This window comes from Physeter macrocephalus, chromosome 21, assembly GCF_002837175.3.
Source record: "Physeter macrocephalus isolate SW-GA chromosome 21, ASM283717v5, whole genome shotgun sequence".
NCBI lineage: Eukaryota > Metazoa > Chordata > Mammalia > Artiodactyla > Physeteridae > Physeter > Physeter macrocephalus.
The window spans coordinates 27,472,065-27,486,586 of NC_041234.1; the positions used below are offsets into that span (position 1 = coordinate 27,472,065).

Below are 14,522 nucleotides of genomic sequence, written 5' to 3' on the forward strand. Positions count from 1 at the left end.
ATGGCGATGAGAAATTGATGATAGCTGTGGACCTTGTTTTTAAAGATCCACATATATATTATGCATATAATTTTGAAAGGCTCCCAGACACCTTGAAGTTCAACTATGAAATCCAGGTAGATAGAACATTAAAAAAAAGATTTGTCATTGAAGGATGAAAGTCATATTATTTAAGTAAACCAGAATCCAGTTTTGATTCCTGGTTCATTGTTGCTTTTGTTGAATCATTCATATTCTGGTGGTGTAGTATCAGGAAGAGCTGAAAATAAAAGCTGAAATATGTATATTTTTATTTGATTTTCAAGAGATACTTGTTAATGTTGAGACTGTTTACTATTCTTGCCTTGCAAGTGGTTTGACTTTAAAAAAAGATTATGAAGAACTGATAGAGAAATGCAACTTATTTCCTCTGTGTGTTATTACTAGTGTCACCCTTGTCTATGACTTCTTTATAAACATTGATATGAAATACGGTATAAGGAAAAAAATTAGAGGGTATTTTTGTTCTTTTAATCAAACACTTTTCGCTTTTGACTTGTAACTCAGGTTTTAAATACCATGTTTTGAAATGTGTATAGGTTATAAAAGTTTTCTTCATTTGCTTAATGTTGCCATTTTGAACTTTGTAAGAAGTATACCCACTTGCTTTAGATTTTAATATTAATTTTAATAATTACATTGACAGAATTTAGTAACGGCCAACAGTGAATACATGTGGTTTCTTATGTTCGTGTATGTTTTCTGTGTTATTAAAAATAAAAGTTATGTTCTATAATTACTTAAATCTGTGTAGTAGAGATGGTGCTTATATTTTACATTTTATATTCTTAATTAAATTTACCCAAACACTGCTGTATTATTATTGATTTTTGTTTTCCGTCATCTTTGCAGTTCAATTTCACATTGCCCACTTATATGAAACCCAGGTAAGTGTTTTAACTTAGCTTACTTAAAACAAACAAAAATGATCACCCATACCATTTTAAGTGGAATCAGATATACAGATAATTTAATGGAGTTCTGGGCATTACTTCTTACATACATTTTATACTCATTAAATGTGGTCAAGATTTTGCTTTAGTGTTACAGTTATTACACAGAGTGCTTGTTGTATATAAAGACGTTTCATTCAATATGATTTGCCTCTAAACTCAAACTATCTGCAGGCTTAAATGGCTGTATTTAAGAAGATTTCTCTTATTCTTGATGTGAAATGCCTAGTTTTCTTTTTGAAATGTTTATAGATGGTTGTTATAATGCATTGTTTTTAGTTTCACTTTTTCTTAAGATTAAAATATCCCTTCCACATATCACTGTTTGAAAGGCATATTAGTAACCTCTTGATGTCATTACCATTACTTTTATGGCTGCTGTATTTAAAAAACTTTTTTAGTTTAATTTTAGAAAATTTTATTTTTATGTATGGCAGATTTTGCTTAGTTATATGATAAAGGACATAAAACATAGACATTTAGTCTAGGTAGGCAGTGGTATGGAAAATCAGGCATAAGTTGGTATGAGGCTAAATATTAGGTAATCATAGTTTACCCAAAAAACAATTTTTATAACAGCTTTTTAGAAAAAAAAATACTGTTATATATTTCTGCATAATTTCTAAGGTCTGTTTTGTTTCGGAGCCACCATGGGGTGGTCTAAACAATTAACATCTGTTTCCTGGACACCTCCATCTGTGCGCACGCCCACCCTTCCCGCCCCCATGCGTACTCGCACGCACACACACATGCGCGCACATCCACTGACTCATAATTCATGCACACTCAGGTTTGGATACTCTACTAATCTAGGGATTTTATCCACCTTGAGAGGATGCATTTGAGAATTACATTCATGTTGTGGATCAGAGTCTTTACCTGCCAACGCTAATCCCAGCCTCCTGCCAACTGCTGATGTTTGCCAAATCAGTAAAGGCCCCAGGGTGAAAGCAGCTATAGAAATAAGCTTCCTCTCCAAAGTTCTTTCCCTGGAGTCTTAACTCCTTCTGTTTTCATTACCTCAGGAGATCTCTGCTGTCTTCAAAAGGATGAGCTCTGATTTATTTCCCAGATTTTCTAGTTCTTAGTGAGATTTCTCTGGTCTGTCATTAGGTAAAGCAGATGTTATCTCGCCTTTCTTTTTTTTTTTTTTTTTCCTTTTTTAGTATATGTGCTGCCGAAGCGAGCACTCGCCTTTCTTTTTAATGAATGTTTTTCGCTTGAGATGGAACTCTATTTGATTATTTTTATTTCACCGCTTTAAAATTTACATTCCATTGTCTTTTGGTTTTCATTGTTTCTGATGAGAAGTTGTCTGTTGGTGTTAATTTTTTTTTTTAATCTCTTGAAGGTAATGTGGGTACTGGACCCTCCCCCCACTGATTCTTTCATTTGATAAATTTTAGTGCCCATTAAGATTAAGCAAAACAAAAAGAACAAAATTTGTGCTAGGCAGAGTATATAATTATTAGATGACAGGAAGATGACACTGTAAGCATATGAAAGGATTGAAAAATCTCTACTCCAATGCTTATAACAAGGATTTTTATTTTCAGGTGAAAAATTAAGGGAAACAAAAGGCTTACCTACAAAGTATAAGATGTGATGATTTGATATATGTATGATTTCCCCCACTGAGTTAATTAACACGCCCATCACCTCACATCTCTAAAGTGGGGGCAGTGAGAACAATTAAGTTTGATTGTCTTAACAAACTTCAGTTGTACAATACAGTGTTATCAACTATAGTCATCATATTATATGTTAGATCCTCAGACCTTATTCGTCTTGTAACTGGAAGTTTGTACCCTTTTACCAACCTTTCCCTATTTCTTCCACCCCACCCCCTGGCAATGCTTTCTACTGTCTTTTCTATGAGTTCAACTCCCCACTCCCACCCCTTTTAAAAAAGAATCCACATATAAGTGATATCATATAGTATGTGTCTTTCTCTGTCTGGTTTATTTCACTTAGCATAATTCCTTCCAGGTTTACCTAGGTTGTCACAAATGACAGGATTTCCTTCTTTTTTTAAGGCTGAAATATCATTCCATTTTATTTATATACCACATTTTCTTGATCCATCTGGAGACAGACACTTAGGTTGTTTCCATTCTTGGCTCTTGTGAATGATCCTGCAGTGAACATAGGAGTACAGTTATCTCATCAAGATAATGGTTTTGTTTCCTTTGGAAATATACCTGTACCCAGAAGTGGGATTGCTGGATCATATGGTAGTTCTGTTTAGGTTTGGCTAATTTTAATGTGATGTCATGTCAACTCACCCACACCCATTCTTAGATTATCTAAATAAAGATAATTTTGTTTTCTGTATAATGTCGTATCTCCAAGTAAATATTTTATGAATTATTGGATATTTATATCAATTATTTAATTTACCTTTCCCATTTCATTAGCTGAGCCCCCCAGAACCATTTTTTTCCCCTAATAGTAATAATAGTATTAACTGGCCTTCATTTCTTTTTCTTGATTTTAATGAAATAACTTGAACAAGTCACCATCTAAATTCTAAATAACCTTTAAAGATTAAAGGATTTCTCCCTTTTAATTTTGTTATTACAGTGTTACTTATTTTTGAGTAGATAATCCAAAATGAAAGTGCCTGCAAGAATACACAGTATAGTATCCTCCTCCCTCCTTTTCCCTGGCCACCTATTCCCCTCCCGAAAGCCACCACCCACCATAACCAGTGTTTTTTTTTATATCCTTCCAGAGAATCTCAGTGTATATAAAAGCAAATCCATATATATGTTTGCACATATATTTGTTTTTATTTTACTGAAATAATAGCCCGTTACATATGTTCTCTCTTGATCTTGTTTAAATTGTTTTTTTTAACTTAGTATTATATTTTGGAAATCATTCCCTATCAGTACATGTAGAGCTGTATTGTATCCCTTTGCAGAGATGTACTGTAGCTAATTTAACTATTCTCCCTTGAGAGATAATAACAAATAATGGTATTATGAATAACACTGTTGATAAGAATTACTAGTTTCATTTTTAACATTGTCTTCTAACTAGCAGTAGTTTATGACTGAAACACTGTAGACTGGTTTCATTTATGCATATTGTACAAATCCAAAAATTCTAAAGAAAGAAAAATAAATTCCAGCTGACATTTAAAGATGCAGTAAGTATGTCATGATTACCTAGGGTTTATTCCATGAATTCAAGATTAGTTCAGTGTGAGGAAATATGTTAACAAAACAAACAAAAATCATGGTAAGGAAAACAATATTGTGAGGAAGAAAGATTTTTTTTTTGAAAGAAATGAATAGTGTGAAAAGGAGAGAAAAACAGTAGATCTAATTAATAGGTCAAAACCTTAATATTCTGAAAAAAATTAACAAAATAGATAAACCACAAACTAACTTGATCAGGAGGATAAATGAGAGATAAAGCACAGATACATAAAGTAAGATAACCATGGAAACAGAAGAAATTAGTACAGTCATACAAGACTGCTTAGCAGACCTGTATGCAAATGAATTTGAAAACTTAAATAAAGTGGACTGTTTCCCAGGGAAATACGGATTAGAGAAATTGACCTCATTAGAGTTAGGAAAGTTATAAAAAGCCAATTTTCATAAAAAGAAACAGAGAAAATTAAGTAATGCCCTACAGAAAGTACCATGCCCAGATGGTTTTACAGGGGAATTCTACCAAGCCTTTAAATACCAGATAATTCGAGCACTCTATAGATTATGCCAGACCACTAGAAATGGAGAGAAACTTTCTCATTTCTTTTCCTTTTTTTGAGACGGATAGGGGGCTTATAACAGCTTTTAATCTGACCTTGAGAGACTTATGTGTTTGATAATAATTAAAGTCCTTTCTGCACTTACTGATTCTATAGCATATTTTTACAATATAATGGAAACAAAAATCTGCTTCTAAACATTAACTACAGGCCACAGTTCTTTGGTGTCTTCTTTTTTATTTAATTGTAAAATATACCTGACATTAACTTTACCATTTTAGCCATTTGTTAAGTATACAATTCAGTGGCATTAAGTACATTCGCATTATAGTGCAACTATCACCACCATCCATATCCAGAACTTTTTCATCATCCCAAGCTGAAACTCTGTACCCATTAAAGAATAACTCCTCATTCCTCCCTCACCCCAGCCCCTGGCAACCACTATTCTACTTTTTGTCTCTGTGAGTTTGACTATTCTAGGTACCTCATGTAAGTGGAATGATACAGTATTTGTCTTTTTGTGTCTGGCTTATTTCTCTTAGCATAATGTCTTTAAGGTTTGTATATATTGTAGCATGTGCCAGAATTCCATTCCTTTTAAAGGCTGAATAATATTTCATTGTATGTATACACCACATTTGGTTTATCCATTCATCTGTCAGTGGACACTCGTGTGGCTTCCAACTTTTTTTTTTTTTTTTTTTTTTTTTTTTCTTTTTTGTGGTATGCGGGCCTCTCACTGTTGTGGTCTCTCCCGTTGCGGAGCACACGCTCCGGACGCGCAGGCTCAGCGGCCATGGCTCACGGGCCCAGCCGCTCCGCGGCATGTGGGATCTTCCGGGACCGGGGCACGAACCCGTGTCCCCTGCATTGGCAGGCGGGCTCCTAACCACTGCGCCACCAGGGAAGCCCTGGCTTCCAACTTTTGCCTGTTGTGAATAATGCTGCTGTGAACATGAGTGTGCAAATATTTGTTTTTGTCCCAGCTTTCAATTTTTTTTGATATATACCCCCAGAAGTGGAATTACTGGGTCATGTGGTAATTCTGTTAAAATTTTTGAGGAAGTGACATACTGTTTCCCCCCATTCCTTTTTGAAACAAGTGTAACATTGATGCCTAAGCCTGATAAAGACAGTACAAAAAAGAATCAATATACAAACTATTATCACTGATGAATATTGGTATAAAAATACTAAGTAAAATATTAGCAAACAATCTGTTACCTCATTAAGCAAATAATATACTATGACCAAGTGGTATTCACTCTGGGAATACAAGGCTGATTGAATATTAGGAAATCTATTAATATCATGCATCATAATAATAGAGCTAAAGGTAAAAACAAGTCACTATCATCATAGATGCTGAAGAAGCCTTTGATAAACTCAATACCCATTCCCAATTAAAAATACTCTTGGACATAGGTATTAAGGGTTATTTTCCTATCATGATAAATTCATGTACTTTAATTCCAAAGTCAGTATCTTATTTAAAGGGAAACACTAGAGGCATTTTCACAAAAATCAGGAGCAAGGCAAAAGATGCCCTCTGTCTTCATTACTCCTCATTATTGTACTATAGGTATTAACCAATGCAGTTAGACAAGAAAAATCAATTAGAGGCACATACAGAAATTAATAGCTTTCAGCAACAATAATTAGAGAGCACACTGTTAGAAAATATTGCCATTTGTAATAACAGCAAAGTAATTAAATACTTAACAATAAACTTAAAAGAGATACTATGACAATAGTATAAAGATGTTCATGGGAATTTAGGTTAGTTTTTAAATGTAATACAACATCAGTAAAAATTACTAATAAACTTTTTAAAGCAATTAGGTAAGTTGACATGGAGAAACATTCTAGGATAGCCAGAATAACACTGGTGGTGATGGTAGGGATTGTATGGGTTATATTAACCCTACTAGATATTAAAATATTACAAGGAAGCCTATATGATTAAAAGTATTGTACTGGCATGTGACTAGACAAATAGACCAGTGAAATATCATAGAAAGGCCAGGAAAAAGATCCAGTGTACATAGAGAAATTGAGTATATGATAAAGGTAATATCTTACATTCCTTTAGCTAAGGTAGATTTATTCATACCTGGTTCTGGGACAGTAAGGTAGCCATTTGGAAAAAGATAAAATTAGACCCATAACACAAACTATTCACAAGAATAAACTACTACAGATGAATTAGGATCAAAATGTAAACATTGATATTGTACAAATACTAGAAGAAACATTAATTCTTCTTCAACCTTGATGTAGGAAAAAGGCTTTTTAAAGTTTTAAACTATGGCTCAAAATTCAGAGGCAATAAAAAGAATGACCAATCAGTTTGAGCAACATAAAAATAATTTCTGCATGGCAAAATAAAAACAAAACAAAAAAACCGTACATTCAAAGGACACCTATGAAACTGGGAGAAAATGTTTACAACATATAGCACAAAGGGCTAATATCTGTGATATATAACAAACTTAAAATTTGACAGACAATGAAACAAGACCCAATAGAAAACTGGGAAGAATGACATGAGCAGACACTTTACAAAAAAGATATAACAGCCATTAAGCATGTGAAAAAAGTATTCAAACGCACCCAGTTAAAGAAATGCAAATTAAAGCACACTGAAATACAGTTTCTTACCTGTGAGATTGGTGAAAAGTTTAAGTGGCTATGGTAGTGAAACAGGCACTCTCATGCATTGTGATAATGCAAACTGGTACACCCCATCTGGAACAAAATAATCTAACAAAAGTACATGCAGTAATCTAGCAAAACTCTATATACACTTACCTTTTGACTCAACAATCCCAAATCTAGGAATCTACCTTGAAAATATACCTCCAGAAATATGAAAATATACCTCCAGAAATATGAAAATATATAGGCACAAAGATATCTTTTGGAACATTGTTTGTGATTGCAAAACATCGGAAGCAACCTAAATGTCCATACATAGGAGAATGGTTGTACGTATAAATCATGGTACATTCAGGCAGTGGAGTGCCATGCAGCTTTAGAGAAGAATGAGGAAGACCTAGGTAAATCACTATATGGAATGATTTCCAGGATATACTGTTAAGTGGAAAAAATGTGAAGTATAAAAGTATAATATGCTACCCTTTGTGAAAGAAACTATGTATGTGCAAAGCAAGATACACGTCCCACTTGTGCACAGGTAATACTGAAAATGGATAAACCAGAAACAAGTGAGGTTGGTTACCTACCCAGGAATGGTTGTGAATGGGGTAGTAGGGAGTAGAACTTATCTTGAGTATACTTTTTATGTAGCTCTAACTCCTAGAACCTGGTTATGTTTCACATACCCACCCCAAAATTCATTGAATAATTAAGACCAACCAGAATGTGAGTTAGCCCAAAATAGAATGTAAACAGTAACAAATGAACCTAACTGTGTATTACAAATGAATAACATAAAAGTATACTGAGGGGTAGGGATGAAAAGAACTAAGCTAAATAACTTTGGAGAATAGTATTTTGACTCTGTAGTGTAAGGCTAGAGACAAAAGAACTGTAAACAAATCTTCCACTACAGTTACTTTCTCACAGGGATATGGACAGAAATTCTGCAACTATTTTATGTAAATATTAGGGGTAAACAATTAAGTAAATGTATTGTGGATAGTGAGAACCAGATTTTCAGTGTCAGAGAACTTACAAGTAAGAAAAGAAGAAAGGCTGGACTGAATTCTGTGTTGTTGGATTGGAATTGGAGGGATCACTATGAACATAGGTTATTTATGGAAATAGAGAGTTGGATAGAAATAGAGATGTAAGAGTGTGTGTGTGTGTGTATACATTAATATATTTCCTAGCTCTGTTTCCTGCAAGGGCCTAGAAGCAGTGACCCACCTTGTCAGCAGTGAATGTACTAGCACCCAGATCTTTGTTTCTAAATCCAATTCTTCAATAAAAGGAATCAGGAATTCTTGGGGAGAAGTGGGTGATTCCAGGGCTTAGGCAGGGAAACTACTAGATGAGCCCTGGAACATTTCGTGGTGCCAAAAAGTAAGGAAGTGCTCAAAAAGTGATGGGCATGTGGAAAGATAAAGGAGCCAACTTGAGGGAAACGGGGTTGACACAAGTTTAGAAACAATTATAATAGTGGTATATAAGATATAGAATAAAATATATTCATATTGCTATAAGTGAATAATTGAATAAATAAACGGGGAAAGGGGTCACCTTTTTCTTACTGTAGAATTTTAATTAATTAATGTATGAGGAATGTTGAATATCTTTCCACAAGGTGCTTACTAATTTGAAAGCGCCATTCTTCAAAATAATTAGCTAGTACTTTAAGTCAGGGGTCCCCAACCCCTATTAGGAACTGGGCCGCACAGCAGGAGGTTAGCAGCAGGGCGAGTGAGCGAAGCTTCATCTGCAGCTCCCCCATTGCTGGCATTACTGCCTGACCCCCCACCCCCACCCCATGGCTCGCATTACCGCCTGGGAACACACCCCATCCCCGGTCTGTGGAAAAATTGTCTTCCACGAAAATGGTCCCTGGTGCCAGAAAGGTTGGGGACCGCTGCTTTAAGTGTCAAGGTAATGAAAGTCAGAGACTGAGTATCTGTCCCAGATTAGAGGATGGTAAAGAGACATGCTAATTTAACACAGCATGGGATTTTGAGTTAGATCCTGGACCAGAAAAAGGATATAAGTGGGACAGTTGGTGAAATTGGAATAAATTACATAGATTAATTGTATTTTATCAGTGTTAATTCTGTCAGTCTTCATTTATTTAAAGCTTTGTTATTGTTATCTCATCCTGATATGTCCTTTATCATTATGAAATATTCCTCTTTCTCTCTGGTAATATACTCTTTGCCTTGAAGCCATCTTAATCTGATCTGAACCTAGTCACTTCAGCTTTCTAATACTTAGAGTTTACATGGTATCTTTTCCCATCCTTTTATTTCAGCCTGTTTGAATCCTTATATGAAAAAGTGCATATCTTACAAGTACTGTGGTTTTGGCTTTCTTTCACTTTTGTAAATCTGTCTGGCAGTCTCCGTTGTTTGTTTGAATATCTAGTCCATTTATATTTAATTCAGTTACTGATATGGTTACATAAAGTTGGCTGTCATTCTTGTTGTATCCTTTGTATTTTGTGGTTTTTCTCTGGCTGCTTTCAAGGTTCTTCTCTTTACATTTGGTTCTTAAGTATGCGACTATGATGTACTTAGGTATTGGTTTTTCCTTTATATTTATACTACTTGTGGTTTTTTTTAGTCTTTTGGATATGGGATTTTGATGTCATCACTTCTGGAAAGTTCTCAGCCATTATATTGTCAATATTTTTTCTGCCCCGTTCTTTCTCTCTTCTCCTTGGACTCCAATTAAGTCTTTAATCTGCTATTCAGTCCTTCCAGTAACTTTAAAAAAAAATTTCAAATTAGTATTTTTCATTTCTAGAATTTCCTTGTGTTTCTCTTTTAATTTCTCTTTACGTGCTCTGATTTTTGGTCCATTCATTCCTTATGATTATGTTTTCCTTTTCATCTGTGAACATTGTTAAAATAGCTGCTTTAAAATTATTTGCAATGTCAACATCTGAGTCATTTCATGGCTGGTTTTCATTAATTTCCTATTCTTTTCAACATGAGTAAAAATTTCCTGATTCTTACAAGTCTGGTAATTTTATTCTGGGTATCATGAATAATACATCGTGGAGAGTGATTTTATTATATTTTTCTGAAGGTGATATTTTTGTTTTATTAGCCAGTTAACTTTGCTCAAGTCACACATGAAACTTTGTCATCCCTGTGGTTGGCAACAGCTAAATCTCTTTCTTTAGTTCTTTTAGGCTGCTGAACATCTGTTGTGTTCATGCATAGTTCAGTGGTCAACCAGGGATTTGAGCAGTTTAACTGCAGAATTTGTTGTTCTTTCTCTCCCTCTCCTTTCTGGGATTTCTTCTCCCCTCACTTCCAGCTCTTGTGATAGCTTCAAAGTCTGTCCTCTGATTCTTCAAGCTAGTAAGATTGCTGATTTCTGTTTGAGTTCTAGCCAACCAGATACCAGTTGGGGCCTGCCATCAGGTGAAAATCCTAGAAAAATGGGGTTACTAAACCAGTGCCATTCCCTTCCTCTAAGTATTAGCTTCTGTTTTTGCCTGATTTTGTTTCTTTTCAGTACTTTCTGATAGTTAACTTTTATATTTTATCCAGAATTTAAAGCTGTCTGAAGTGTTACTTCAGCATTACCAGAGACAAAACTTTATACTAAACACCTTTACAGATAAACTCATGTTGCTTTTATATACTGTTTATAGTTGCTACTTAATGTTCTGCTGTAAGCATCCATCATATTTTATATTTCCACTCACCTAGTGACATAGACCTAGGTTGTCCATCTCCTTGGTACTACAAATAGTACCATTTACAACATTACCTCTGGGAAGGTTCCTTTGGTATATATATCCCAAGAGTGAGATTGTTAGATTGGAGCATGTTTGCATACCTAATTTCATGAGTAAATTCCCTTCAGGCAAGGCATGAGCATTTTCCTTTACTCACATCCCCACCATACTAAGAACTACCCAACTTTATGTTTGCCAATCTGATGGGTAGAAGGTAGTATATCATTTAAACTTGCATTTTCTGATTTCTAGAGGTGTACACTTCTTTACATGTTTTTCACCTTTTATGTGTTGGTTTTTATGTCCATTGCCTATTTTTCTGCTTATGTGTTTCAAGTCAGATCCTTACTCCTCCTTATTTGTGCCATTTTGGCCAGGTTGAATATATTCTTTCACATCTCAAAGAAATACTCTCCTTCATTTTCTTCTCTTAGTTTTATACTTTTACATTTCATATTTAGGTCTTTAATGTGGATGCCAGTTTTTTGTATATAATAGGAGGTAGAAATCAAACTTGATGTTTCTCAATACGATGCAACAAGCTTTTCAAGTATGTTGGGTTTTTTTATGATTATTACTAGTGTTTGGAAGTATGTTTTAGCATTTGTTGAGGTAATTCCACAAAGGGCTCTTTCTAAAATATAAATTTGATCATATTGCTTGAACTTATTTCATTGGTACCCCATTGTCTTAGGATACAGTCTATAGTCTTTTAACATGGTTTAGGAAGGTCTTTGTGAAGTTGTCTGCTTGTCTCTGCATTTTCTGCCCAGTGTGCTAGTACTCTAAATTTACCACATGCTCTTTCTTCCTCTGGGAAATATCATACTGTTATTTTACACAGTACAGTATTTTTTTTTAACAGTACAGTATGTTTTATTTGTTTTTATATCTGTATTCTTGACTACACTGTAGTCCCAAGCAGTTCCTGTTATGTATTAGGTGTTCAACAAATATTTATCAGTTGAAGGAACTGAGTTGAATAACTTGATCCTTATCCTTCATTAATTGTCTAATTTACTTTTTCAGACCAGATTAATGTTTAAAGAGAACTCATTTACTTGATGAATAAAAGTTTATGTAATAACTACTGTTAATCTCAATGGACAGTTCTTTCAAATCTTCCTCATGTTGACGTACTGCATTCATAGAGCTCCTTATTTGTTTCCATAGCTCTTTTTTATTCTCATTTGATCCTTAGAACAACTCTAGATAGAAAGATCAGGCACTACATCTGTTTTATGGCTGTTGAATCATATTTCAGGTGATTTGCCTGAGGCTCACACAGCTAGTTTCGTGTTTCTACCTATGTTTTGGGGGAGAAAGATTTGTTTGCTCAGGCAGCTGTGTACTGTCAGTGATATGAATGAAAGCCACTTCATTGTTCTGCCAAGTATTTTTTAAAGATAGTATTTATGAGGTTTTCTTTTGTTGGCTTTTCCCCTTTTTGGGGGTGGTGGTGGGGAGGTTTTAAGTTTTAGGACTGTAGCAATAATGGGTTTCAGTCATATTAGTACTTTTGGGATGAGAACTGTGGGTAAATGGTTTCATTTAGAGTTTTGCCCAAGGAATCTTAAATATTGCAAACATTATTAGACTATAATTATGGGAGGTTTGTTGTCTTCAAAATCATATATGTATTCTAAAATTTTTCATAGGATATTTTATATACCAGTATCTATATCTTTTAAACTTAGGTTTCAACTACTTTTGCACTTAGTTTTTTTAAAGCATTTTTGACATGTGCTCTATTGTTCCTGTTAAGTTGCTTTGGAACTTGGTATTTCTAGGCAGACAGATGATGCACTTGGAAGTAGAATACTTTTCTGGTTTCATTAGTGTTATTAAGTAAAGTTGAAATCATTTATGTTATTAAATAGGTTGAGATGATTTTTTTTTTTTTTAACTATTGAGATTTGGCAAATTGTTAAAGGTCATGTTTTAATGATACTTTGTTATATTGAATGTTTTACTGGTGTTAGATACTCTGAAACATGGCCTATTAACCCCAACTGTCTAGAGTTAGAGAAACATTCAGTAAGGCGCTTTTCTCTTTCAGTTGATTTTTAAAAATACGCTAAAATATCAGTATCATATAAAACTTAACATATGAGCTAGTTCTTTAAAGATGTTAATTTTATTTTCTTTAAATCTGTTTTTCCTGCTCTTTAGAGGAAGTATCATTCTGCAAAGGAAGCTTATGAACAACTTTTGCAGACAGAAAACCTTTCTGCACAAGTAAAAGCAACTGTCTTACAACAGTTGGGTATGTAATAATATACATTTAGTGTGTTATAAGTACATCTCTTTATGTTTTTTACATGTCACAGATGGTAAATACGTGGCTCATGTACCCTATTTCTTTTCTTTCCTTTTCCCCAGAGTTGATAGAATTAATCTGAACCCATGATGTTTCCACCTTCTGCCGAGCATTGTCTATCTCACAGTCAATCTCATTACAGTTCTTTAGTGCAACTTGTCCTTTTAAATCCTCAAAATTATACTCTAGTACTCAACCCATGGGTGAGGGGGACTGAATACTTTCTTTGTGCCAGATATGCTTAGTACTCAATGAAGTTAAGTGATTTACCTAAAGTCCCTTAGTGGTTGGTGAGCTTGCTTTCATAGCTCTGTTGATAATACTAACTAAAACATTTTATGTAAGAATTGTGGAACATCTAACACTATATATAGTTTCTCTACACATGCAGTTCTGTTGTAATGTTGAAGATGAAGGAATGTAGTAATCTGGATATAATGTGTCACTATCACCAAGAAGATAATGATGGAATTCTCCAACATTTAATTTTGTTGCTTGGTGATTGAGTTATGTTTCTTGTCTGCATTTGGTATTTCAGGGGTTTTTTTGGTCCTGTCCGTCCCCCCCCCCCCCCCCCCCCCCGCCAGCTTTTTAAAATTTGTTTTTGGTCTGGGCAAATAATTGACTCTTAAGTTTTAGCCAACGTTGTAGTAATATGAATGTTTTCATGATGTGACTATTTTTAATGTAATTTTAAAATTATTTAAGCTTAGACTTTATCACTTATCTTCATGATATGAATGCATATTATGTGATCGGTTATACAAAATAAACACATTGCTTTCATATAAAGGTTTTATTTTTAGCTTTGTTTTTAATTTAATCTCTGGTTAGAATTTTCCTTGAATTATCCATACTTTTAAAAATTATAGTAAAGTTCTGTTTTTAATGATTACATGTAGTGTTTGAGTAATGTGAATTTGTATCCTTAAATTAAAACAAGTTTATTAGTATAGCAAAAAAGCTTTTGTGTTAGTAAAAAGAACAAAGTGATGCCTTCAGACAGCTTACTCATTCAGCTAATATTTGAATACAAGCTGTTTTTTAATTAGCTGCAGCGAAGAATGTGTCAATAGCAAA

At 34.1% G+C, this 14,522-nt stretch overlaps 1 protein-coding gene across 11 annotated transcripts in view; it reads left to right on the top strand.

The window, feature by feature from the left end:
• The window catches only part of KDM6A (lysine demethylase 6A), a 205,431-nt gene that overhangs the window by 132,026 nt on the left and 58,883 nt on the right, over positions 1-14,522 (top strand). For all 11 annotated transcript variants that reach the window (XR_003677878.2, XM_028482583.2, XM_024116454.3 and 8 more), the window contains exons 8-9: positions 892-926; positions 13,295-13,388. Coding sequence is in view for 10 of the 11 variants with exons in the window: in XM_028482583.2 (XP_028338384.1) it covers positions 892-926; positions 13,295-13,388 (129 nt within the window). In the remaining variant the exon portion in view is untranslated. The remainder of the gene's footprint in view (positions 1-891; positions 927-13,294; positions 13,389-14,522) is intronic.